The sequence below is a fragment of the Ursus americanus genome, chromosome 5, assembly GCF_024610735.1.
Source record: "Ursus americanus isolate L20-20 chromosome 5, mUrsAme1.1.p, whole genome shotgun sequence".
NCBI lineage: Eukaryota > Metazoa > Chordata > Mammalia > Carnivora > Ursidae > Ursus > Ursus americanus.
In genome coordinates, this window is record NC_142131.1 from 13119943 (window position 1) to 13147920 (window position 27978).

Genomic DNA, 27978 nt, shown 5'->3' on the forward strand with positions numbered 1-27978 from the left:
TTAGACAGCCAGTCCTGACAGATGTGAAAAATAAAATGACATATTGTAGACACTCAAAGTTCGTTAACTTACATGAGCAAATCACCTTACAAAAAATATTTTGTATTATTCCATGCTACACGCATCATAAAACCGAGAAGATGTTTCATTTACCCACGCCAGACAAAATAGTTCTTCTATTTATTAAGGACCTGCAGTGAGGAGCGGCGCATGCGCAAGCCATGCGGCGACTGTGAGGCGCCCGAGAGGCCAGTGTACAGGCTTACCTTGTGCTCGGCATTTGTTGTGAGGGAGTTTCCTGGCTTGATCTTCGGCCGCTATGGGGAAGGTGAATGTGGCCAAGTTACGTTACATGAGCCGAGATGACTTCAGGGTCCTGACCGCGGTAAGAAGTTCGCCGTTTCTCCCTGCCCCCAGTTCTTTGCCACCGCGCGTTTTCTTGTTCCTGCAACTCGGCTGAGAGCTGAACGCTTTGTAGGCCCTCTTTAGGAGACCCGGGCTGGGAATGAGGAAGACCGACCGTCACATTTTTCAAAAGCCTTTGTTCAGAAGCTTTTGTCTTCCCCCCAAAGTCCCCCTCTTCTACTCATTTCCTTCCTTTCTGCTCCGCTACTTGTGCTCCAGAGCCACACTTGCATCTCTGTGGCCTGGAACGCTTCTCTGACCCTGGGCTTCCGACGACCCCCCACCCCCCAGAAGAAGAGTTTATAAAGACTTTTGAGAATTGATAGCACTGAGTTCCTCACTCACAGATTCCCTCACATAGCATTCATTTAGTTTCAGTCAGTCAACGCTGTTTGTCTGGTTTTTAGTGACGATTCTAGGGAATTCAGAGGAGTACAAGACAAGGGTGACAGATCATCGAGTAAATGGGTTAATAAATGAGGAAGACTATCAGATAATAAGTGCTGTGACGATGATAAAGAGGATAATAGAATAGAAACTATGTGCACGTTTGGGGTGGAGAGCGTGAATGCCATCTTTAAATTGTGTGGTCAGAGAAGACTGCCAGAGTGGAAGAATCGTTTCTGTTTACTGTTGTAACCAAAATGTTAAGGCTTTTTGAAAAAGTTCTGGTCCTTTGTAGGTACTGAATAAGTATTTGCCAAGTAAAAGAAGGACTGGCAGGGGAGAGGGGGAAATAATAGGAGCTGAATGAGAAGGTGATCCAATGAACTTCTTGGAAAGGGTTCGAGACAGAGGAAACAGCTATACTAAGTGAAAATCTTCCAAGCTAGAAACAGTTTTTGAAGAGTAAAGGAAAAGGCCAGTGTGGCTGGAGCATAGTGAGCAAGAGGTTGACTGTTTGCAGATATAATTGAACAAGGTGAGACAGATCATGTGCTATAGAGCCTTGAAGGCTTGGTAAAGAATTTGGAATATATTCTAAATATAGGGGAGCCACTGAATGTTTTAAGCAGGGAAGTGACAAAAACTAATTTTAATGGTGGTAGTCTTTATGGCACAAAGATCAACAACACATAGATTAGGCATTTCCAGAATAAAACAATAAATTTTTAGAAGCTATTATCTTTTACTTAAATAGGCAATACTTAAAGATTAAAGTATCAGATGCAAATTCAGTTTGAAATTTGGAAGGTACTTAATTCATCTGCACTTTCTCTAAACACCAGTCACTTCTGAAAGACACCTTCCTTCTCTGCTTCCTCAGCACATTGATTTACTCCTTAATGCCTGACAGAAATAGGGGAGTCAAGAAAGAATGTTAGAGGCTAACAAGGGAAATGAGTTAAGGTGTGAGATTTTGGTTGAGACATCAAAACAGTGCCAATTTTATCTTCCAGAACTTTATCTCTGCAATATTTAAGTTCTTTTTCGAAGCTCACCAACAAATGACCTACTTGTTAAATATAATATTTCAGTCTCTGTTGAGTCTTAACCATCTTGGTATCAGCCACCTTTCCTTGACTCTTTCTTTCCCTTACTTCTCAGGCACCTCCTACATCAATAATCATACTTTGACTGGCTGCTCTTACCTTTTAATGTGAACTTCCCCAAAAATTCTGTCCCTCAACCCTCCTTTGTCTTCCATTATCTCTTGCCTGAAGATCACATCCACTTCACAGCTTTTCTCTGTTACCTATATCAAATAACTGACAATTTTATCCTTTAATTATGACTTCATTCCTGAGTATAGATACATCTTTCCAAATTACCTTAAACATCTTCATTTGAAAGACCTTCCAGAACTTTTGAGTTGTGATTAATGGCCTTAAAACATCTGTCTTCATGTTCTCTTTCGTAAATACTTTCAAGGGTTTTCGGTTTTCCTCAACAAATCTAAAACTCCTTGGTCTACATATCCAGGCCTTCCATATCTTTCTCAAAAGCATTTTCCAGCCACGTTTTCTTGAATTCTATTTGCCATCACACTTGAGCTACCACTGTACTTGATGTTGCTGTACTCTGTATTTTCTTACCTATGTGCCATGTCCAAATCTTTTGTCTTTCTCTGATACTCCCTTGTGTGTTTTTTCGGTTTTCCTGCATCTCATAGTCAATCTCAAGTGCCACGTCTTTGAAACTGATCCCTCAGCTAGAATTATTTTTGTTCAGCCCTGAGCCACTTCTTTTTTAGCACTTACCATTTCTCATCTTCTAATAAAGTTAGATTGTAGGTTCTTTTTTTTTTTTTTTAAGATTTTATTTATTTATTTGACAGAGAGACAGCCAGTGAGAGAGGGAACACAAGCAGGGGGAGTGGGAGAGGAAGAAGCAGGCTCCCAGCGGAGGAGCCTGATGTGGGGCTCGATCCCAGAACACCGGGATCACGCCCTGAGCCGAAGGCAGACGCTTAACGACTGCACCACCCAGGCGCCCCTAGATTGTAGGTTCTTATTTCCATAATGAGAAAATAAATTCTCCAGGGGTAGAGAGTATTTTTATATATTTTTTAATCTTCCACCATGCCTGTATATGATATTTTCATATTAAATACCTTCTTAATAAATACCTGAAATATCTATAGTTTTTAAAGATAAATAATTAGGTGTCAATAAATATCTTCGTATTTGCCACATGTCAGTAACTATTAAGTATTTGCAATTTTTACCCTTAGAGTTTAATAGAGGCAGAATATGAATATCTGTGATTATATAATCAAATTATGATTAGAAATATGTCCAGAATTACATCTCAGGATTGGCTAGGAAACTGCAGGATCAGAGAAATTTGAAGAAGTTAATTTTTTAGCATGATTTTGATAGCAGCTCTGTGTTGATTATGATTACATATGATTCCTTTAATTTCAGGTTGAAATGGGCATGAAGAACCACGAAATAGTACCCTGCAGTTTAGTTGCTTCTATAGCCAGCCTTAAACATGGTGGCTGTAATAAAGTTTTAAGAGAATTAGTGAAACATAAACTCATAGCTTGGGAGCGTACCAAAAGTAAGTATTTGTGGCACCATTTGTGATTTTTCATGTAACTGGCTTCCCCCAGAGCAGGCATTTCAAAAGGTGGAAAATGAAAGTTGCCAGACCAGCAAAGTACTCTTTCTAGGCCTGAAAACTGCATACATTTACCATGTTCTATTAGAGCATTCATAGGACCCACCCAGGTCAAAGAGAGTGGAGAAACAGCCTCCATCTCCTGATAGGGGATTAACAAGTTCCAACTGGCAGAAGAGCAAGTAAGATAGAGTTAATTATTGCTACTATCTTTGGCAAATACATTCTACTGCACTACTCTAAAGCATTAATTCTTAAACTATCTGCAGTGAGGGATGAGTTTCTTTTTTTCAACCTATCATGGATCCATACTTTGATAAAATAACAATAAAAAAGTTATTACTAGAAAAATGAAATTTAAAAAGTGATAAAATACACAAATTCCTTATTAGAGTTGAACACATAAAATAACTTGGTCAAAGTGTTATAAAAATTTCTTAAGGTAACCGTTTCATTTCAGTTTCTGTGTCTTATCACAGACTGGTAACAAATATTTAGAGACTGGTATCAGTCTGTTTGAGTCACACTTTGAGTAACACTGCCCTAGAGAAAAAAATACAAATTATAGGAAGAAATGCCAAACTCATAAGACTGGGTAAGCTAATCATTCCAACTAAGATTTCTTATTTAAACTTTAAAATCTTCTCATGACTTGAACTAATGTGACTTGATTGTACGATATAAGTAAAATACAGTCTTTCGTTTAATTTTTTCTAGCTGTCCAGGGCTACCGGTTGACAAATGCAGGCTATGATTACCTAGCTTTGAAAACACTTTCTTCTAGACAGGTAGTTGAGTCTGTTGGAAACCAGATGGGTGTTGGCAAAGAATCTGGTAAGTGCTAACAGTATTACTGAACTCATTTTCTTCACTCTAGTTTCTGTTTATTCTTTCCCCCTGAGAAAGCATTATCTTTTATTTTTCCATTTTTTTCCAACTAAGCAGTAAATTGAAAAGTTGGTTGGAAATAATATAGATGATGAAATTACCCTTATTTTAGTAGATTGTTGTTTTTCATAAGTCTGTCACTGAAAATTCAGTTATAGCAAGTATTAGTTTTCTTCTAATAACTAACATCTTTGGCAGATATTTTATTTGCTCTTATTTTATATATGGGAAATGGATATTTGTAATAGTTAAAATATGCAATACAAGTGAGTATTAGGAGACAGTGAATATCTAAAAGCCACAAATACATTTTTCTATCATAGAAATGTGGCAGTGTTAGGTATGTGTAGAACACAGAAAAAAGCATTCTAAAATAGCATTGAGCAAATTAGTATTGCAGGAGTGGTAAATATAGCACTGTGTGTGTGTGTGAAATGTATAAAATGAGGTAATGAGACACTTCTTTTTAGATACACTGCCTCTTAATTTTACGTATAGTTTTTTTATTAAAAAAAATAATGGCTTTTTTTTTTTAAGAACTTTACTGCATGGAAATGATAAATAGTACAAAAGAAAGTACAATAAAATATAAATCTTATTCCTGACCCCGGTCTCAGTCTGCTGTTATTACTTCACAAAGTTGTTAATCTTGCTTGATACCTTTTATATCCTTCTAGAAATATTCTATGTTAATACTAGTATATAAGGTACTGAGAATATGTTTATATGCATTCACGTATTTTTTTAATCACAAGTGAAAGCAAATATTACTTAACTGTTTTACACCTTGATTTTTTCCACTTGATGCTTTTTCTTTTTTTTTTTTTTTTTTTTTTTTTAATTTTATTTTTAAGTAGTCTCTACATCCAACCTGGGGCTCTGACTTACAACCCCAAGATCAAGAGTCCAATGCTCTACTGACTGAGCCAGCCAGATGCCTCTTGATGCATTTCGGATATCATTTCATGTTAACAGATAGGTCTTTTTCATAGTTTCAGAGTTTTTACATAGTATGAGTACTCAGTAATTGATTTACCAGTCCTAGTTGTTAGGGGCATTTATGTTGCTTCATCTTTTCTTTTGTAAGTAATGGATGGCATGGTGGACATCCTTGTACACAAGTCTGTGCAAATGTGCAAATAAATTTGTAAATACAGTCTTAGAAATTGAATTATTAGTACAAAATTATGTACATTTAAAATTTGGTAGTACCAAATTTCCCTTCAAATTTTTACGCTAATTTATAATCCTGCCAGTGTGAAAGACAGATTCTTGATGTGTAATAATTAAAAGTTTTCATGAATAATGAGGACATATTTTAAATGTCACTATTTCAGATAGCAACTTCTTTTTAATAATTGGAATGCTTATGGAAAGATTTCCATTCTGATTACTATAGGATTCTATTCTTTTTTTTTTTTTTTAAGATTTTATTTATTTGACAGAGAGAGCACAAGCAGGGGGAGCAGCAGAAGGAGAGGGAGAAGCAGGCTCTCCACCAAGGGGAGCCTGATGCAGGGCTCAATCTCAGGACCCTGGGCTCACGACCCGAGCCAAAGGCAGACACCTAACCGACTGATCTACCCAGGCGCCCCTGTAGGATTATATTCTAACAACTGAATATTATTTATTGAAGCAGTTGAAGAATTGAACTTCATATTGTTGAAAAAGAAGATATTAAATCACTTCTCATACATGTAAGACACTAAGGGACGATTAGATTTTTGCCACTAAATTGAACTGAGTATTGAGCACCTTTGGAAGGAATAAACTTTGACACACTACATCCCTGTTTTCTTTTGTGGTAGATATTAATACATGTCATCTTATTTTGCATTGTGATTAAAATAAAGAATTTTGCTGAGTAGTAAGATTCTTGGTTATTAGGAAAGAATTTGATGCAAATAAAATCAAAATTCGGAAATTACAGTTGTTTGGAATGATAGTATAATAATGATCTTTTCTAAATCTTGGCTCTAGATATTTACATTGTTGCAAATGAAGAAGGGCAGCAATTTGCATTAAAGCTTCACAGATTGGGAAGAACCTCCTTTCGAAATCTGAAAAACAAACGTGATTATCATAAACACAGGCATAACATGTCTTGGCTTTATTTATCTCGTCTCTCTGCCATGAAAGAATTTGCCTATATGAAGGTATTTGGTAAATACTTTTATATTTCTTAACCAAATCATACGTGTAGTTGAAAAGATATAGTGACAGTTACCAGTCTGTTGCCCCCACATCTGTACCCCCAGTCCCAATTCTTTCACTTACCTTTAACTGTTGATTATTTCTGTTATTTGCTTTTCTGGTGACTTTTCTTCTATGCGAAGGCATTTTTCATTGTTACTAATGCAAATTAAGGCAACATGTGTTCTGCAGTATTAATAAGATATTATCTTACAATAAGAGATAATATTCTGCAATATTAACAAATAGCCTTAAATAATTAATGCTGTAATTGCCTCACAAATGTGTGTGTGAATGTGTGTCTATTCAGTATACATAAATATGCATACATTTGTCTCTAGTTGAAAACCCCAGGGAATTACCTATAGCAGTTATCTGTAGAAACCTTAGTGTCTCAGATAAGTTGACTAGTATTTTTCTTTCATGTAATGGAGAAGAAATGTTGGTTTACAAATATGCATGCATATTAGGAATGGTAAAAATCTTTAGCCTTTATCCTTTCACCTTCAAAATTAAGTTCAGGATAGATCTGTTAAATATCTTTAATAACCAAATTAAGAATCTTCAATAACGTTTAATTAAACAGAAAATGGTATTGTATTATTATTATTCTCCAGTAGTGTTTATTTGTGACTACTTATCTTCACTTTTTAAAATTTTGAATTATTAAAAGTCACACTAGCAGCACTCGGCTGGCTCAGTTGAAAGAGCATGCATGCAACTCTTGACCTTGGGATTGTGAGTTTGAGTCCCACATTAGGTATAGAGATTACGAAAGATACACACATATATACATTTAAAAAAAAAAAAAAGAAGAAGTCACTCTAGTATATGACCAGTATAGGAAACTCATAGGAGTTTCAGTTTGGTGTTCTTTGAGTAGGTTATTTTAATTCATGTGCTTAAATTTTTAGTAATCATGGGGGAAGAATTCTCAAGACAATATAAGTGATACTGATACCATACATGATAGATGTTTCTTGTCTTATACTAATGGTTTGTAACCTGTTACAGACAATCAGTAAGTAAGCAGTTTGGTAGAGATTTACGCATTTTCCCAAAACTTCATTCAGTGTTGTCTCAGATGTTTATATGAAGGTACTAGAATAGAACCTGGTTGTGCATAAATATGCTCCTTAAATTTGTGCTCTTTTTTCCCTAGAGAGTAAAATAAGATTAGGTGATAGCTTAAGGATTAAGCCATAGTGTAAGAGCTAGACCACTATGACAATAATTAAGGTTATTATATGCTATTGAGCTGCCAAGACATGTTCAAAAGTACTTGCATTGGAAAAAAAAAAAAAAATCTTTAAAGCCAAACAGACAAAAACCTTTGGGGACTAGGAAGTAGTTCAGTTCCTCTAACAAAGCAGGTAGGAAATAAACAGCTTTATAAAACTAACACTGTTAATAGATATATGTTAAATATCAGTTGTATGCCTATCACTGTATTAAGTACCTGGTGTACAGTGGGGTGAAGGTGTGGATACCAAAAGAATAAGTAATGCAGTCAGTGTCTTAAAGTTGGGAATACAGCACAAATATATACAAAGAATAGTTTAAAAATTATGTTACATTTAGAGAAGCTTCTGTAGACTAGAACAGTTGATGAAGGAGGTTTCATAAAGCGAGTAGGAGTTGAGTAGAGTCATGAAGCATGCATATAATTTGTCTCTAAGGAGAAGATGGTAAGACATTGTACTTTGCAGAGGAGCCATTATGGGCAAAGACATGAATATGGATGTAAGCCCTGTCTGTACGCCAGAGTCCTTATTAAAAAGAGTATTAGAAAAACTAGGACTGGGTAAGTGGATTAAAGAATTTTGAAAACTAGGAAAAATTTTCCAGACTGAAATCAATACTTAATAAATATTGTAGATTTTTTTTAATGGAGCATTGACATAAGTATTTTAATTTGGTACTGGTACACAGAATAACAGTTAGATATGGTGGCAAGAGCTAGAACCACTGTTGGAGCAAATAGTATAAGTAACAAAGGCCTACTTTGAAATGGTAGCATTCCAGATTGTAGAGGGCATATATCTAAGATATTCGGACTTTGTTAGCAATAGGATAGGAAAAGTAAAGCATATGGGGAAAGAGTGGATTTTTGGTTGATCTGAAGTAACATCTAACTCAGACCCCTACTGTATATATATTTGTCACATAATAGATTTATTTATATTCTATATTGTGGTCAGTGCTCTATAAAGTAAAATTCCTGATCTGTGTATTTCATTTCCTAATCTTCCAGAAGACAAGAGTATTTCCCAAATCACAATTTATTTCCATGTGAATTTTTTTTTTAATTTTATTTATTTATTTGAGAGAGGACACAAAGGGAGAGTGAAAGGGAGAAGCAGACTTCCCGCCGAGCAGAGTCTCTGATGTGGGACTCGATCCCAGGACCCCGAGATCACAAACTGAGCTGAAGACAGATGCTTAACCAACTGAGCCACGCAGGCGCCCTCCATGTGAATTTTTAAGCACACTCCCAATTTAATGGCAGAAACTTAACAAAATAAGAAGAGGATGTATCCTAAGAGGCTATAGGCTTCTTGGGGACAGACTTTTTAACATTCATTTCTGTAACCCGAGTACCATGTATAATAGTTAGTAAATGTTCAGTAAATAAATGGTTGGTGGAAAAGTGAATTAAGTAAACTGGTTTAAAATTTTGCTTTATGTATAGCTCATTTTGTGCTGTGCTTATTTGCCATATGTAAATAAGTATGTGTTAACTAATTTTGTAGAGGCTTGCGTGTTTTTTCTTCTGGTTGTGGGCAGGTACATTTACTTTTATTTTTCCCTAAAAATTAATGACCTCTTCGTTAGTTTATACCTGTTTTGCTATGTTTTAGGCATTGTATGAGAGGAAATTCCCAGTCCCAAAACCAATTGATTATAATCGCCATGCAGTGGTCATGGAACTCATAAATGGCTATCCTTTGTAAGTATTTATTATTTTTGAAACTGTGGATCCTAATAAATAAATGTAAGGTGTAGTTTTCAAAAATAAATTTTTTTGATTAAATGGAATATTACTTCTGGGAGATAATAAATTAATGGAAAGTCTCAAATGCAAATTAAAAATTCAGTTTCGTTCTGACAGTATGGATTTTGTAATCTCTGTGATTCATTCAACAAGTATTTATTAACAACCTAGTATATACCAAGCACTATTCTAGGCTCAGCAGTGAACAAAACAAAATCCCTGCCTTCATAGAGCTTATGTTCTGTTGGAAGGAGATATGCAAGAAATAGCTAAACAAGGAAATGTATGATTGATTATCAGATGGTAGAAAATGCAGAGGATAAAAATAAAGCAGGTAAGGGGGACAGGAAGTACTGAGGTAGGTGGAGGAAGCTGCTATTTTTATATAAATGGTCAGGAAGAGTCTCATTGATAAGGTGTTTTTTGAGCACAGTCCTAAAAGAAATGAGAGAGAAAACCATGCAGCTATCTAAGACATCCAGATAGAGGGGGCAGCAAGTACTTAAGTCCGGGGATGGGAGCATGCCTGTATTTTCAGGGACCAGTGAGGAGCTTGTATGGCTGGAGTTGAGTGAGTAAAGGCAGAGATTATAAGTGATGAGATCAGAAAGGCAGCAGGCAACTAGATCATTTAGGGTTTATAGGCCACTGCAAGGAATTTTTAATTTCTTTTTTAATACATTTCATATATAAATTTAAAGTATGCAACATGTTGATTTCATACATTTATATATTACAATGTCATTGCCAGTGTAGTAATAGTTAGCACAAGGGCTTTTTTATTTTGATTGGGATAAGAAGCTATGGAAGATTTTGGAGAAGAGACATGATGTGACTGTTCTAAAGGATTACTATGGCTGTTGTTTTGAGAATGGACTGAAAGGAGATTAGGAAGACTAATTAGCCGATTATTGTAATAATCCAGGCAAGAGATGATGGTTGTTTAGATCAGAGTTATAGATTTGAAGGTTATAAAAAATGGTCAGATTCTGGATATATTTTTTAGGTGGAGCCAACATGCTTTGTTTGGGATTGGATATTGATATGAAGGAAGAGGAATGTCAAGGATAACACCAAGGTTTTGGGCCTGAATAACAAATTAATTAGAGGTACAAAGTTGTCATTTACAGAAATGGGAAAGACGATAGAAAGAACAGCTTGGAGTTAGAAGGTGAAATAGAGTCAGAGGCTCAGTGTGGGACACGTTTAAGTTTGAGATGCCTTAGAGTTCAGAGAAGTCTGAATTGAGGTCAGTGTAGATAAAGTGTTTAAAGCCATGAGCCTGAATGAGATCACCAAGAATGATTGCAAATAAAGGCTCCTAGCAATAACCTTTGAGGAGCTCCAAAATTTAAAGGTTAAGGAAAGATGAACTAGTAAAAAAGACTAAAAGAAGGAATGATAAATGTGGAAAGAGGATAGCCTGAAGAGATGGTGTACCAAGAGCCAAGTGAAGGAACTGTTCAGCTAGGGTGAAGAGGTTAACTGACACCAACTAATGACCACTGGATTTAGCAACATGGAAGTCATTGGTAGCTTTGACCAGACCTGTTTCTTTGGAACAAGGTGGATGAAAATGTTTGAAATGGGTTCATTAGAATGGGAGGGAAAAAATGAAGAAAGTGCATGTAGAGGAGTTTGGCTATAATTATCAAAGAAAGTATATAGTGGAAAGAGGATACAGAATTGAGGCAGGGCATGCTTTTTTTTGTTTGTTTGTTTTTTAATAGTTCAGAGCTGTTATGTCTGTATGCTGGTAGAAATGAAGAGAAAACTTAGGGAATTAAGGAATGGAAATAATAATACACACACATGCTTGCTTTCATGAAAATCATAAATGAATACAAATAACCTATTTTCATACTTTCAGATGTCAGATACACCATGTTGAAGATCCTGCATCAGTATATGATGAAGCTATGGAACTAATTGTCAAACTTGCAAATCATGGGCTGATTCATGGAGATTTTAATGAATTCAATCTCATTTTGGATAAAGATGACCACATCACCATGATTGACTTTCCACAGATGGTTTCAACTTCTCATCACAATGCTGAATGGTATATGCTAAAAGTGATTCTGGATATGGGTGTGTTTATGTGTGATGTAATAATTTTTTTCTTGGTTTTTTAACTTTGTAATACTGTCATTTGGGTCAATAACTGGTTTGAAGTGGCTGATGTTAATGGTCTAAAAATTTGTTGGTTTTTTTTTAAGATTTATTTATTTGAGAGAGTGCGTGTGCGTGGAGGGAGGGGCAGTGGAAGAGGGAGAGAGTACTTGAGCGGTTTCCCCGCTAAGCACAGAGCCTGACATGGGGCTCAATCCCAGGACCCTGAGATCGTGACTTGAGCCACAATCAAGAGTTGGATGTTTAACCGACTGAGCCACCCAGGGGCCCCTTTTATTAAAGGATGTCAAACTAGGAAATCCCCCCTAAGAGAATCTTATTCTTCAGTGTTTTAAAGGGGGGGGGGGGGAATGCACTTGGATCCAGGTTTTAAAACCAGTGGTCATTAAGTTTATGCTGTATATTGGAAATCTGAAGAAACTGCCTCTTTTATAAACCATCAAAAGAATTTGAATTACTTGTGTAATCTGACAGCCTTTTGAAAGTCACACTTTCTTAGCCAAACAACCCTTTATTCAAACTTGTAGGTGAAAGCCCAGTTTTTAAAGCAAAAGCCTGCTCAGAAGAAACAGGGACATAGAGAAGGAAACTCTAGAACCCCGTCCTTTCTGCCTTTCCCCTTTTCTCTCTGCTCCATGGTTGCCTCCAAGAGTGTTACACCAAGTGTAATTTGATAATTGTGATGACCTTAATAAAAAGTGTGACTTTGGAGTGGACTCAGTTGCCAGACCAAGAATATCTCTCCTGTCGTTTTTAGCTTTTATTTTATTACTAGAAAAGAATTTATGTAAAACCTCATCCCTGACACAGGGCAGAATCACTTTGTATGCTGTGATAAGCTCATTCTTCACATTACTTAACCATGTAAGCTAGCAAAGCTGTGAAATATGACAGAATATTTTCCCTTGTATTTCATGATGCAACTGATTGTAATCAGATTAAAGTTGAACATTTTTTCTCCTCCTGTTCCAAGTTAGAATATGAGAAACTTCTCTTTTCCTGAAAGTAATAACTGCCATCACTTATATAATAGAGATAATGAATTTTTGGAAAGTGGGAGCTCAAACTAATTTGTGTTCAGTTAAGATTTTCTTCCTCCTGATTTTCATTAGAAAATGTCTATACTTTAGAAAAAGTAATGTCCATTAAATATAAAGAATATTTCCAACCAAACGATTACTAATAGATTATTAGGTGCTTGGGTGATGACTAATCACCATTTTTATTATATGGGGAACAAAGTCACACAACGAAGGAACGTCCAGGAACCACCAGAATTAGAGAAGGAAACGATGACAAATCATGACATTTGAAGTGTAGGCTGCATTATTATATAGGAAAACAGTGTGATTTAAGTTGATATTTAATGGGCAAGTACTGTGGTGAAGGAGTTATGCTAAGCCCCAAAAATTAAGATATAAATTAATAAAAAATTAAAATATAAATAAGACTTATCTCTGCTTTTGAAGATTTTGAGATTTTGTCTAGTTAGATGAGACATAGACGTATATAAAAAGATGATTTTAAAATAATTTATTGAGGTTTTTCCCAGGGTGCCCTAAAAGGAAAGAAGAGTGAAATTATCTTTCCAGACTTCATATTTCTCTAAAATATTAATTAATTAATATTCAAGCAGGTAGTCAATTCCACGTCACCCTGTTTCTTAATTCTCCCTTATCTAGAAACGTAGAGAATTTAATCTGTTCTCACTGCTTTATAGTGGCCTAAAAAACAACCTGATATTCACAGGTCCTTCTACCATTGGTCCAGATTAACATGTCTTCAGATCATTATTTATAAGCCATGGCATTATTTATCTCTTTTGGCTGTTCTTGCAAATTAGCTAATGGATAATAATAGTATATAAACATAACATAATTTAATAGTCCCCAAACTTTTTCTTAGGTGTCACTAACCTATTTTAGCTTTAGCTTTAGCAGTTGACTGGGGTTCTAATGCATATAGCTGATGAGAAGTATAACCAGACAGACTGGAAACTAAAGAGGAAGAGTGGAAACCTGCCCCCACACCGTAGATCCAGAGACTTCTGAGATTCATATACATCTTATCTTCTCTTAGTATGTTTGTTGCAGTATGGGAAGACCTCGAGTTTTCTAACTGTAGGGACTGTTCATCTTTGACAGCTTGCATTTCCGCTTTTAGTTTTAGTTTTCTCTGCTTTTAGTTTTAGTTTTTTCAAACACACTGGCAACTGATTTGTTTCTTTTATTTTTTTCTCATGAGTAACATCCTTTTTCGTGCAATGATTAGGAGTGTCATTAATAAGGATATCATCATTGACTAATAAGGAAAAATATGAGCAACACAGGCTGTATCAAAAATGATTCTTGGGGCGCCTGGGTGTCTCAGTCGTTAAGCGTCTGCCTTCAGCTCAGGGTGTGATCCCAGGACCTGGAGAGCCTGCGTCTTCCTCTCCCACTCCCCCTCATTGAGTTCCCTCTCTCACTGGCTGTCTCTCTCTCTCTCAAAATAAATAAATAAAATCTTTAAAAAAAAATGATTCTTGCTTTTACAGGTATTTTGACAGAGATGTTAAATGCATTAGAGATTTCTTCATGAAACGTTTCGGCTATGAAAGTGAGCTTTATCCAACTTTTAGTGATATCAGGTTTGTACTCTGGTTTGTTTATATTTAGTTCTAAGAGTTTTAACAGTTAGTTTCATCTAAAAAATTTCCAAATGGTGACCCTTCAGCACATTATGATCGTTGAGTATCATTGCTGTCTAATGTATAAATGAAATTTAAAAACTAGAAAATTCCTGTCTTTGGTCTGTTAAGGCACTGTTACTGAATTTAGGGGAGGAACATACCTAGTTTCTTAGAAATACACAAACTTTTAATGCAAAGTGCGGTTTGATATGTGAATAACCCATTTTTAAGGAAGCAGGTCGAGCGTTCATTGGATTTTATGTTTTCCTTCATTCATAAGAGAAGCTATGTTTAATTGATTCATGGAACATAATTATATTTAAATTCTCAAAGCAAAATTTTCCCATTTTATATACTTAGTTATATTTTCTGATTTGAGATGATTGACATAACTTAAAAGGAAAAATCTTTATCCCCTTTTGAAAGTGAATTTATTAAATCAATATCAACTGAAGTTTAACCTTTCTGTTAGTATTTGTTGCTTTTCATAGTCACTTTATTCTTAAGTGACAACAAGCCTATATCTTTTACCTTTGTATACTTAACTAAGTATTAGATTTTAGGCAAAGAAAAATCTTTAAAATATATAAACTACTAACTTATTTGAGAATTATAATTTATCAGAATAATAAATATTTACCCATGTCATGTAGATTTTTTTCCTATTGCTTGTCATTCTTTTTTTCTAGGAGGGAGGACTCTCTTGATGTAGAGGTTTCTGCCAGTGGCTACACAAAGGAAATGCAGGCAGATGATGAACTGCTTCATCCATTAGGTCCAGATGATGAAAATATTGAAACAGAAGACGGGTCTGAATTCTCACATTCTGATGAAGACATGTCAGAAAAAGCAAAGGTTTGTAGTTTAGAAAATCAGAGTGATCGAAATTCTACAGATGATACAGCTGACTGCTGTTGCATATCATCTGAAGATCTTGAGCAGATAAAGGAAGATGATTTGTCAGAGGAGAGTGCTGATGCACACAATTTTGAAATACCTGAATTCAGTCAAGCTTTAGAAGAAATAGAAGGGCAGGTTGTTGACAACAGTTCTGTAACTAACTGTTCTGAGGAGAAAAACAAAACTGAAAATGACACCAGGCAAGATGGTAAAGCAGGTCAAGGAGGAATCCCCATGGGCTATGAAGAGTATGAAGATGCATGCCCTCATCTGATTGCCTTGTCATCATTAAACAAAGAAATCAGGCCTTTCAGGTATAGATTTCTGTTGATTGATTTTTTTTACTTTAATGTGGAGACCTATACTTTCTTTAAGTTTAGTAAGTGAGTGGGTGTGTGTTCTTGTTTTTTCCCAAATGATGTAACTGAGCTATATTCTGCCCCATTATGTGTAAAAAATGAAGCAAATAACCTTTTGTTGTTAAAATTCACATTACCCTTTACAACCTGTTGTGTCAGTTTTAAGCAGTTTGCCTTAAAAATGCAAACCAATTACTTTAAAAGAATTATTTATAAATAATTGATAAATTGATCTTGACAAAATGATAAAGTTGTAGACAGATGAATGTTCATATATTTTTGTAATTTTACATCTAATATATGTTTGATTTATATGCAGTCCAATAAACATGCAGTAAACGTGCTCCCTTCCTGAAATATCTACTTATAGTGAATTTTCTCTTGTACTTTGAACCCTCTATCCTTATTTGCTCATGTACAGTTAAGATTATACAATGTTACTATGTTATTTTTCTTATAAGTTTTTTTCTTGCAAATATTAATATTAGCAAAAGATATAAAAAATTTGATTTTTAGATTTGGGATAGTTTATCCAGAATCAAACAATTATATTTTAATGAAATGGAGTTTTATGCAAAATAGTAATATGACAAAATTAAATCAATAGTACATTTATTAGGCATTTCTCAGTACATGTTCAGGCTTACATCCTAAGGCTGTAACCTTTAGAGTTTTACTGTGAAGCAAAACACAGAAGTTTTGTGCCTTTTTTTGTATAACCATATCCGGAATCGCAGGGCCCTTACCACTCAACCACTCAAATAATTAGCTTGTAAAATTAAAATCAAGTGTGGCAGTGGCTAAGGAATTTGAGTAAGTAATAGAAGAAAATCTACATAGGTTAAATAGTTTTAGCACAGAATAATTTGTTCTCTTTGCACACATGTTGGGCAAAATTTTTATTCTTTAGAGTAGAAACAAGATAACATTTTGATGAAAAATATTGACTGTTAGGGTTAATAGTGTCTGAGTTTTTTATACCTTGTTTGCATTAAAACTTCAATCAATATGTAAAACAGGTTAGTTTCCATCATTTTTTCTGCCTTAGCAAAGCAGACTCCATAGAGTAAGAGTACTCTTTATTCCATCTGTTTGGGAGATGGCAGGGAAGTGTTCCAAGGATTTATATTGTAAGAGGCAGATATGTGTAAAGTTCAGTGAAAGAAAAGGAAAGGATTAGTGGGAAAGATATGAATTGTGGGGATATGATAACAAATTTGGTGGCTGAAACATTCTACCATTTTGTAATTTTGATAGTGACTATTCGAATGCTGACAAATGAAAAGTGCTAATATATTGGGCTGAATTGTAGGTAGTTTTACCTTCACAGAAATTTTAAATATAATGATCTTTCTGGCCTGTATGTTATGTTTTTTAAGTTTTACTATCTTGTAGGAATAATATAAATTAATCACATAATTAACTAAAAAATTAACTGGATAATTTGTGATTTTCTTTTAATTTTAGAGATGAAGAAAATACAGAAGATATTAAACAGTACAGAACAAGAACTCTGAGTGTTACTTCTGCGGGCAGTGTTTTAAGCTGTTCAACAATTCCTCCGGTAACTATTCAACATTTTCCAAATGTTGATTAGGTCATTACCATGGACAGATTGTAGACACTCATATATGGTCTAGTCCCTGCAGTTGAACAATGAGGAAATTGAGGCCCAGATAGGTTATGTGACTTTGCTCAAGGTTACCCAATGACAGCACTGCAGCTGAAGTGTAAAGATGCACCAGTTTCACTTGCTAGTTCTTTAATTTTGAAGGAGAAAAATAGGTGATTTAAAAATTTTTGGTATCTTAAGTTTTTGTTGGTCATTTAGCAGCTGTGTTCAGAAGAATTTCTTAAGGGACATTGTCTGTGCAGGATAGTGAACACAAATCGTCCAGCTCTTGAGGAGCTTTACTGCCTGCCATCCTTCTCTGCAGGGCACCCAATAGGAAGAATCAGTTTATTTCCTTTGTAAATTTTTAAGGAAAGAGATAAAATTACATCATTGGTATATTGGGTGTTTTCCTTCTGCTTAAAGGCATTAAGTTCAAATTCCATTGAAACCAGTTTTTAGTGATAATTTCACTTAAAATGAACAAAAGAAAACCAATTTAGAAGTTAGAAAGGAGGAAATAAAATTATGTGGAATGTGAATTCAAAATAAAAAAAAGAACTTTGTTTTTACTGAACTTCTGATTTCCAAGTTTCATATATATTTTAAGTTAAAATGTATGTCCTATGGATATAATATGGGTTATTTACAAAATTAAATCAGAATTATCGAAGACAAGCTAAAAATAACATACTGTATTTTATAATATAGCATACTTGTTATGGTTCTAGGAACTTTATTTGATAATAGAAACAATTAGAGCTTGTCAGACCAGAATAAAAGTGTGAAATTCTGTAAATGTTGTTTTTTTTTTTTCACACTCTTTACTGTTGGCCTTGTAATGTACCTGATTTTCTGGATGTAAAATTTAAATCTGTGGAATTTTTGAAGCATCTATTAATTATATTAAAAGATAAAAGTCTGCCTTTAAGTATTATCAATCTGTTTTTATTAATAATTTTTTATAATATTTTTTATTATATTATGTTAGTCACCATACAGTACATCCCTGGTTTTTGATGTAAAGTTCGATGATTCATTAGTTGCGTATAACACCCAGTGCACCATGCAATACGTGCCCTCCTTACTACCCATCACCAGCCTATCCCATTCCCCCCCCCCGCCGAAGCCCTCAGTTTGTTTCTCAGAGTCCATAGTCTCTCATGCTTCATTCCCCAATATATAATTTCTCGTACTTTTTAGGGGTTCCAGGGTGGCGAGTTGGTTGAGTGTCTGACCCTTGTATTCGGCTCAGGTCTTGATCTCAGAGTCCTGAGATAAAGCCCTAGGCCGTGTCAGGCTCTCACTCATACTACTCTTCCACTCCCTCTGCCCCTCCCCCCTCTCTTTTAAATAAATAAATCTTTAAAAAAAAAAGACTTTCTCACACTCTTTGATTGCCTGTCCACCCTTGGCTTTGATATTTTCTATACTTAATGAGTTTTTATGTACTCTCTTTTTCTTTAATTTCTTAGATTCAAAACATAAGTGTAATTTATGTAATTACAGTGGTGTAAAATCGGCAATTGCATATAAAGAAAGTATAGATTACTAATTAATGCTGCTTCCTTAAAAATAAAGGTATGCTGTCTTCTGTATATAAAAATGATGACACTGACAGTGTCTTTAGGTCTTGACTTTATCCCGTTTCCCTTATAGCTAAAAGGAACTTAAAGTTTAAAATGGGGTCAAACCTATAATGAATTGCATTATAAAATACAAATTTACCTTCTAAAGAGAAAAAGATCTCTTAAGCCTAGCTTGATCAAAGAGGTTTCCCTGTAGTCAGTGGAAACAAATTGATCATCTTAGTTCTACATTCTTTTGGAAATTTGGTCACACTCTTTTCCTTGAGGTCACATTATTTTGTTAAAAGGTTAGGGGAAAACAATTTATTTTGTTACCTCTGTTAATTTGATGATTATTGTTTTACTGTCTGGTAAAAGATTTTCTCTGTGTTCTTTGAAACTGTAATTGTAAGATCTGTTTTCTTCATATAAATACTTTTCTAGTTCTCTGTTATGGGCAAAGGTGCCGCTTATCAACCCTGTTCTTCCTAATATGTAACAGATTCTAATTAAACATTAAGGTATATTGCTTTGTAATAAATATATATGTGGCCAACAATAACAAAACAAACAATGGAATCAACAAAATGCATGATTTTTGTTAATTTTTTATGTACTCCCATAATAATACACAAGTATTTTATTTCGTGTTTCATCATTTTAAAAAATACATACTAAACGAGATTTTCTCCCCTTTTTTTTAACATGAAAAAAGTAACCTTGTAGGATTCATAAATTGTTCTGGATTAGGTTGAGGTGCATACATAGTAATCTGTTATCTCCTTATTTTCTTCTTGGTATGATTATCCTATGGTCTCATCAAAGTGAAGAACCAAGGGGAAATTCAAGCAGAACACTTAGAAAATAAATTGATTTTTTTTCATGGCATTATTCTAAAGGCCTCTGAACTCCTCTAGTTTAAATGTGGTGTGTGTTCTACTGTTGTCTTCCTGGGACTTTTCGTCATCTTTCCTAGTTCCTTCTCTTTCTCTTACCTAGTTTACTTCTTTACTTGGCAGTACAGATTCCAGTAATTATATGAGCGAATGGGATGGTCGGTTCTTTTTATTACTAAAAATGTCTTATCCTGTTCTCACACTTGATTGGGAGTTTAAGTGTTCGAGTTGTGGTTTGGAAATAACTTTCTTTCAGAATTCTGAAGGTATTGCTCTTTTGTCTTTGTTGTAGTTAAGAAGATGCTTTTCGGGGCTCCTGGGTGGCGCAGTCCTTAAATGTGTGCCTTCGGCTCAGGGCGTGATCCCGGCGTTCTGGGATCGAACCCCACATCAGGCTTCTCCGCTGGTAGCCTGCTTCTTCCTCTCCCACTCACCCTGCTTGTGTTCCCTCTCTCGCTGGCTGTCTCTTTCTGTGTCAAATAAATAAATAAAATCTTTAAAAAAAAAAAAAAGATGCTTTTCTGGGTGGCTCAGTCGTTAAGCGTCTGCCTTCATCTCAGGGTCCTGGGCCGCATCAGGCTCCCTGCCCCGCTGGGAGCCTGCTTCTTCCTCTCCCACTCCCCCTGCTTGTGCTCCCTCTCTCGCTGGCTGTCTCTCTCTCTGTTAAGTAAGTAAATAAAATCTTAAAAAAAAAAAAAAAAAAAAAAAAGATGCTTTTCTAATTCAGGATTCTGGTCTCCTGTTGGGTTAAAGAGGCTATCATAGTTTTCTGGTCTTCCTAGGGTAGGGAAGAATCCTGGGGGCCAATCACACTTATTCTAAACTTTCAGCCAATCCTACAGCTTTTAGTTCTGAAAATTCTGGGATACCAGTTTCTTATAAGTCTCTTGCCTTACTGGGTGTGGATGACTACATCTCATGGGGTATCAGCCTCTGCAGGGTCTTGAATTCTGATTCTTCCCTCTGTTCCACCTCTATTCTCGTACCTTTTTTCCCATTGAGAATCATTAAGACTAAAATTAAGAACGATGACTTGGTAAAGCCTGTCAGTTGAATGTAGTCTCCTTAACTGTGTTAAATAATGTAAAGTCTCCATTTAACTTACCTGGTCCGAAGTTTTATAGTACACATATACAACCCAAGAAACAGTGTGTTAGGCAGACTAATTCTTCTAGCCCCTTTTTACCTCAGATCCGTTATTCTTTAATTTTTTAATGACAGATTTTTAATAAATGCTTCTTTGTGCCTAGCATAGAGTGGGGCATATTAGCAAGAGACCCTTTCTTCAAACTTTGCAGTGTTTATCTCTTTTTTAGGAAATAAGTTGGATGATGCAAGGTTATGTACAATTAAATAACAGGCTGTAGTGCTTCAGACAAAGAAAAGGTTATTGGGAACAGAATATTCAGACTTTTTATTCATCTTGTAAGTGACATTGGCAGCCTGGGTCTTAAAAATTTGCATTTATACTGAGAAAGCATTCTACATCTCCCAGAAATTGTATAAAGTCTTTTCTATGTAACTGCTGCCATCAGGTCATCTCTACACCTGAAGTTATGAAGGCACTCTTGGATACATTTTGACCAGTTGTGAATGCTTTCAAACATAATTTTCTACTGCAAGCCATGTCTACTTTTACCTGGAAAGCAGAGGAACAAGCAGTTTTTATCTTGGGTTTTTTGGTTTTTTATTTCTGTTTTCAGTTTTCCTGATGGACACTAGGTGGCACTATGGCGATTTGTTATTCAAAGAATTGTGTACTACTTTTTGCTATAATCTATATTTCTGTTAGGAATTTAATTTCTCATATTTTGTAACCGTTAGTTTGGTGTTTATTTTATTGCTGGTTTATATAGTACTGTCAGTTTGGAATTTAAGAAATTCATGCTCTTAACAAATTTGAAAAAGTACTAGCAATGTAAATCTGTTTTATTGAATATTTACTCTTTATCAAAATGGTCAGTTATGAGTAATACTAACTCATGAAATCTTTCCAGGAAATGGTGAAACAGAAGGTGAAACGTCAGTTGACAAAACAGCAAAAATCAGCTATCAGACGTCGATTGCAGAAAGGAGAAGCAAATATATTTACAAAACAACGGAGAGAAAACATGCAAAATATTAAATCAAGCTTGGAAGCAGCCAACTTTTGGGGAGAGTAATATATTTAAGATCTTATATATTTTCAAAAAGTTATGATCCCCTTTTAAGCCACGCCTAGTCTTTTCTAGACCAAGACACATAGATAAATAGATAAATAAACTCTCATTCGTCTATTAATTTGACTCATTTGGTATGTGTCTTCCAAAGAATTATAGTAATTCTGCTAAAGCATTCCAATTCTCCCAAGTATTTTAGGTGACTGGTAAATCCACTAAAAATCTGTTTTTCAAAATAATCTTTCTTAGGAATATTTGGGTATTTTAAAAAATATCTATTACTATTTTTGTTGTTTTTTGTTCTACTTTGTAGGGTTGTTTTGAGGACTACATAAGATAGTGCACAGAAAGCATTTAGAACAACACCCAGCACTTTACAAATATTCCTTAAAGAGTAGTTATTAGAATGATAATTGTAATGATGTTTATCTTTCTGATATTCTAATGATTTGGTTGCATTCTGTTTAGCCACTGGAAGAATTTACTGTCATCTGTTTTTTTCGTTTCCAGTATTAAGGATCAGCGACTAATGCATAATTTTATTTTCTGCTTTTTAAATTGGTAATGCAGTCATGGAAACAGAAAGTTGCCATGGTCTCACCACAGTTTCCACACTTGCCAGTTTTTACGGAGGCCTGAGCAGAAGTACAAGAGTTGGGGGTGTGAGGAGATAGAAGGGATGAAGAACGAAAACTTCTAATTTTTTTAGCTGGGTGGGTCCAGAACATGTTTTCACTTCAACAGTAACAAATAATACAGGAAAGAAAGAGAAAGCCTAAGACATGGTTCCTCCCTCAAAGACTTTGTAATCCAATGAGATGTGAAGATGGACGCTAAAGTGTATGTACCTGATGATGAATTCAAGTCTCAGTATTGCCCAATGGGCTGAAAGAGGCATCGCCCGTGGTGAAAAATGGCCACTAGATGGCAGTGTCACTCCACAGTCACCAGAGAGAATGTCCTATGATTACTTGCATCTGTGATAATGATCTGCCAAAAAAAATAACCGGTTTATTTCCAAGAATGATAAAGACTGCAGATTCCCTTTCACCTTTGTAAAATTCATTCTACTATTTACAAGACCTATCATCTAATAAATTACCTTTAACAATGGAGATGCAAGAAAATGTCTAATACAATTCCCCTGAAAATTAACTTATACTAATTTGGGAAGTGTTTACCTAGCTTTGAATTTTAGATGTGTCTTTAAAGTATTTACTAAGCAAATCTACTTTAAAGCATTTTAATAGCATAAAATGGTGTTGAAGACAGCTTAGAAGCATAGAATATTTTGTAATACATATTATATTTAGAATGTCAAAGGTAAACTGGGAATAAAACTATATGACTTCATCCTCAATTTTACTGAGTTGATGAAGTCTACTTTTGGGTACCCACTACATAAAAAACATGCTGCTACTTAAGGAACTTTGAAGGCAAGTAAACATAGTTCTTACTCTTAATAGCCTGAGATTTCCTGTGGTTTTCAGAGCAAATTAGTCAAATGCACAAATGTAAACAAATTACTCAGTGTCTAATCACAGCAATTTCTAAAAGATGTTTTTGAGGAGCCATCAATTAGAAGTCAGTTTGCCCTATCAGACAGCATGTAACCCTCATGTTTTAAAACCTCCATAGTGAATAATGAACAAAAACAAAATAAAAGTGTACTACTAATGTAGTCAAGGCATGTACTGTGATTGCTAATAAAACACTTTTCAGTCTGGAAGTTCCAAATTTAAGTCCTGGTTCTACCACTTCCCAAACCTCAGGTGCTTTCTGTAGCCTGTCTACCTTTTTTGACTTATGAAATAAGGACATTTAATACTGCCTGTCTTAAGAGTTATTGTAAAAATTAAATAACACCTCTAAGGAGCTTAGCACAGTGCCTGATATGTACTATACGTTAAGAAGTATTGCTCAAATTATTTCAGGTTACCAAAAGGAGGATTCCTGAGCAATCTTTCATATATTCAAGGTCACTGATATTTTGACCACGATCCTTTCAGTGTTGTTTTATGTAGACACATACATGCTTTGCTTGTAGGCTTGCATCCTCTATTTGTTGCTCCTATTAAGTAAGTTTCTCCTGCAAGATAATGCAGTTTATACTTGTGCTAAATAACCGTGATATCGGTATCCATTGGTCTGTTCTTTGGTACATAGCTGGCTATCTTTGAGCTTTCTCCAGAACCCTATCGATCTTTACAGGGTACTAACCAGAAGATAACCACTCTTTTATTCACATACTCAGTAAATTTTAAGAAAAAACAAAGAGTTGCCTAATTAAAGAACTTACCACGTAAACCTGCTGCCCTAGAAGTTTATCAGCCGTTGCCAGAAGGTGGAGGGGTGATTTCATTACGTTCTCAGGGAAAGCACTACACTGAGGTATAGGTTTTTTCAAGTCACATTCAATACTCTGGGTGGCTAAGGCTCACCATCTCCATTGTTCTTCATCTCTCTTTAGAACATCTCCCTAGAGAGCATCAGACCATATCTTAGCTTGACCTTGATTTGCTGTATGAAGGTCTCAACCATCCTATGCAACTGTATGTAGAAGGCTGGGAATGAGGTAAAGTTCAGAATAAGCATGACTACATGTTTGTGTAATAACTGAGAGTGTGGGAATAACTCCAAAGTCTACAACACTTGCAGTGAGTGACTAATACTGTTACATTTTAAATATAATTTTTCTTTTACTTTAATATTGTAAATAAATGGTGACATTAAAATTAGCATTTTATATAACATTTAGAATCAGATTATTGTAGCTTAATGCATAAATAGGAGTATGTCTCATAACACGAAATATATTACTTGGAGTATTTGCCAAAATATTACATGCTTCCATTTAAAAAAAGTAACCACTTGAAATGAATGAATCAAAAAAAAATGCTTACTGTAAGTGCTGTTAGAGGTTTGGTTTACATTAGGAAAATACAATGTTCAGAGAAGTTTTGCAAATGCTTGATGTTGTCTAAAGATATTGGGGGAGTATACAGATTTTTGTTGGCTGAAAGCCTCCACTGTGTTTGGAGAGACAAGAATAAGCACGCAACAATTACATGACAGTACAAAGCTGACGGTACTAAAGAGCCTGGTACCATTGATCTCATGCTGAGGAACTTCCAAGGACAGTGGATAAGTGAAAGACCAGAGTAATTTGGTGAGTTGTGGGGAAGAGGGCTTTGGTTGAATAAGTAGACCGAAAAAGACCTTGCAAAGAGGAAATCATGCAGAAATTGAATGTAATATGCTATAGTTGGGAAAGGGGCGTTATGCAACAAAGGACCAAATTAAGGATGATTTTGAAAAATTTTTTGGAATTGATGTATTTCAAAAGGATCAATTGTAGATTTTGAGCACTGTAGTGATTTGATTTTGAAGGTGTTGGGAGGGTGCCTGGCTGGTTCAGTTGGTAGATCATGCAACTTTTATTTTTTTATAGATTTATTTATTTATTGGAGAGAGAGAGCACACACACACGCACACATGCGTGAGCAGGCAGAGCAGGGTGGGGGGGCAGAGGGAGAAGCAGGCTCCCCACTGAGCAGGGAACCTTGCAAGGTTCTGGATCTATCCCAGGACCCTAGCATCATGACCTGAGCCGAAGGCAGACATTTAACTGACTGAGCCACCCAGGTGCCCCAATCATGTGACTCTTGATCTTGGGATCATGATCAAGCCCCACGTTGGAGGTAGACATTATTTAAGAAATCAAAAATTTTTTTAAATTCAAAAATAATAAAGGGTAGGAGGGAAAACAAGGGAACTTTGTCAGTGTTAGACAATTTTTTGGAAGAAATCAAACAAGCTAAAATGTTGCACAGCTTAAGTATTAAGATTAAGACAATTGGGGGTAGAATCCTATTATACTAGAGGTATAGAGATACTTGATCACCTTATTTTTATTTTAGAAATGAGAAAGCATTTTTAGATGTAAAATTACTGGCCCAAAGTCACATGGAGTAAATAGGGTTGGGAGTGAGTGGGAGGAAAAGATGGAATTGATACATACCAGAAAGGCAAAAGGTAGAAAAACCAGAGTACTCAAGTGGTTTAGAACTTTATATCTAGCCCAGGGGTTTCTTCTGCAAGGTCACCAACGTCCACAAACTTTGACTTGTCTTCCTGGTGTGGAGGTATGAGAGGAGACAGTCCTTACACCCAGGTCCAGGTTTTGAGTCCTGTCCCCCACAAAATTTCCTCCCTTTTTAGAAAACAGGGGTTTTTGTTTTTTCCATGATAAACCTTTCATTTTCTCACAGGCCCAAGAAAACCCATCTCAATAGACTGAAGCCCTGAGTGGAACACTTCTGGTTTTTCATGGGGAGGTGGGAGGGGAGTCGGGTGGTAGGGTGGGGAGTAGTACGTTTTGCTTGAGATAAGGCTACTGGGGTACCTGGGGAGGATGAGAAGAATATATTATTCTCTAACTTGGTCTTTCACTAGTTTTCATCTTGTGGAAACATAGGCCCCTTTTCTATACAGTTTTCTATTTCCTTTAAACAAATTTTGAAAAATATTTCTTCTGTGTCAACAGGATGCATGCTAAGTGCAGCACTCTGGTAGTTACTGCATAGGAAGTGAAATGGAAATTATAGTTTACAGTGTGAAATGGATGGGCACAAGGCTTTTATCTTAATGTAAGCATATCCATAAATATACCCTGAATTGAATTAAGAGTATACTAATGATGCAATCTTTACAGGAAACTTCATCTAAAATATATGGAGCTATGAAATTACTGGCTTGCTTGAACCTAACGTATCCATCAACTAATCTCAGGTTTAAGTCATTTATTTACAACCAATAAACATTCTTCCTGGGTTTGTTTTAATCTAATATTAATTTTTTTTCATAGTCTAAGTTTTCATTTTACTTTGCTCATTACTGTCGCAAAGATTTAAACATTCTAAATAATTCATACCCCAGAAACATGACTATCAAAAGAAAAAAAAAAAAGGTAGCTTCACTTAGCCTATGTAAACGCATGTCTCATCCCCCAGCATGCCCTGCCTTTATACAAGACCTCAACTCTTATTATTTGAGGAGAGGCTCAGAGACTCAGCTGGAGTTCAGACACCTCTTTTAGGATCAATCTGATGACTTTATAGCCACAACTTGTATAAAGTTTTTTTCTCGAACACCCAGCAAAATAAACTGTCCCAGACAACAGAAGGTGAGGAGGGGGGCAGGGGACGTAGGGGGATGGTTCCTGTGAGAAAATGCAAGGAGAGGGAGAGAAACCAATAATTAGATAACCTTATATGAAATAAAATACTGTTACAAAGGCCACTGAAAAAATTCACTCCCAAAACAAAACATGTTAAACTATTCTTTTCAAAATACATATTATGCTGGATGTCAGCCAGCCACAGTTAAGATAATCAGTTCAGTTTTCACAGAACACATATCTAATGATCCAAGGGCTTGACATCATTATCTCCAATCTTAAACAAACATTCAAATTCTCTCACCTTTAAATATTTCTGAGTTTATCCTGAAAATTTAACCTGTCAACTAGTAAAATCTCTGGTGAGATCTTTGGCCTCTGCAGTATTTCTTAATCAATTTTTACTTCTCTTCCAAAACCAAATACCAAGAGAGGGCTGCATAATTACTTACTTAAAACAGTCAAGGTGGCATGGGCTCATTCAGGCCCCCAAATATATATACGTGTATTTATATTTATATATATATATTTTTATTAACATAATATACTATATAATATAATATATAATAACAGAAGGTTCAGATAAACAGGTGTACTTTCATTGTGCTTTCTGGTTAAGAGTTGATTCTGAGTGCCCTGACAAGGATAAAGAGCAGTTCACTAGCGGTTTTATCTGGTGGGGAGGATATTATTTTAAGAAAGCATTTTTTGTAATATTGTATGTAAATGAAGAGATGTACATTCTTTTAACCTGTAAATGGGATATTAATCAATTTTCTAATTGTTCTTGTAGTTAAACAGATTAGTACTTATTGATGATTTCCTAAATGCAGTGAAATATCAAGGTAAAAATGTCTGAGATAAAGTTATCTTGTTACTTGTGTCTTTTGAATTTATTTTGTCTGAAGTTGCCTTTCTAACTGACCTTCTTATAAATACCTTGATTCAAACATC

At 35.2% G+C, this 27978-nt stretch overlaps 2 protein-coding genes across 7 annotated transcripts in view; both read left to right on the top strand.

Annotated features, from left to right (window-relative positions):
- The first annotated feature begins 210 nt into the window (after positions 1-210).
- Positions 211-27916, top strand: RIOK2 (RIO kinase 2). Of its 5 annotated transcripts, XR_015724372.1 has the most exons (12): positions 211-385; positions 3273-3411; positions 4189-4305; positions 6340-6515; positions 9414-9502; positions 11418-11609; positions 14217-14309; positions 15041-15565; positions 17078-17174; positions 21684-24420; positions 26392-26494; positions 27818-27916. XR_015724372.1 is itself a non-coding variant. In XM_045808348.2 (10 exons), the coding sequence occupies exons 1-10, from the start codon at positions 320-322 to the stop codon at positions 21846-21848; spliced, it is 1659 nt and encodes a 552-aa protein (XP_045664304.2). In that variant the 5' UTR covers positions 211-319; the 3' UTR covers positions 21849-27916. The 5 variants fall into 5 exon arrangements, 1 of the variants encoding a protein (XP_045664304.2); XR_015724370.1 differs by having other exon boundaries at positions 21684-26494; XR_015724371.1 differs by having other exon boundaries at positions 26392-27916.
- The window catches only part of LIX1 (limb and CNS expressed 1), a 67082-nt gene continuing 63440 nt past the window's right edge, over positions 24337-27978 (top strand). The window contains exon 1 of one of the 2 annotated variants that reach the window (XR_015724376.1): positions 24337-24420. The gene's annotated coding sequence lies outside the window, so the exon portion shown is untranslated. Of the gene's footprint in view, positions 24421-27788; positions 27870-27978 lie in introns of those variants that run through there. The other variant, XR_015724375.1, reaches the window with a different exon arrangement.

Bases quoted from the DNA above. Each gene is read 5' to 3' on its own strand.
- RIOK2 (XM_045808348.2), top strand. From the start codon at position 320: ATGGGGAAGGTGAATGTGGCCAAGTTACGTTACATGAGCCGAGATGAC. The intron at 4,306-6,339 runs GTAAGTGCTAAC...TCTTGGCTCTAG, and splicing joins GGGTGTTGGCAAAGAATCTG to ATATTTACATTGTTGCAAAT. The intron at 17,175-21,683 runs GTAACTATTCAA...AAATCTTTCCAG, and splicing joins GCTGTTCAACAATTCCTCCG to GAAATGGTGAAACAGAAGGT.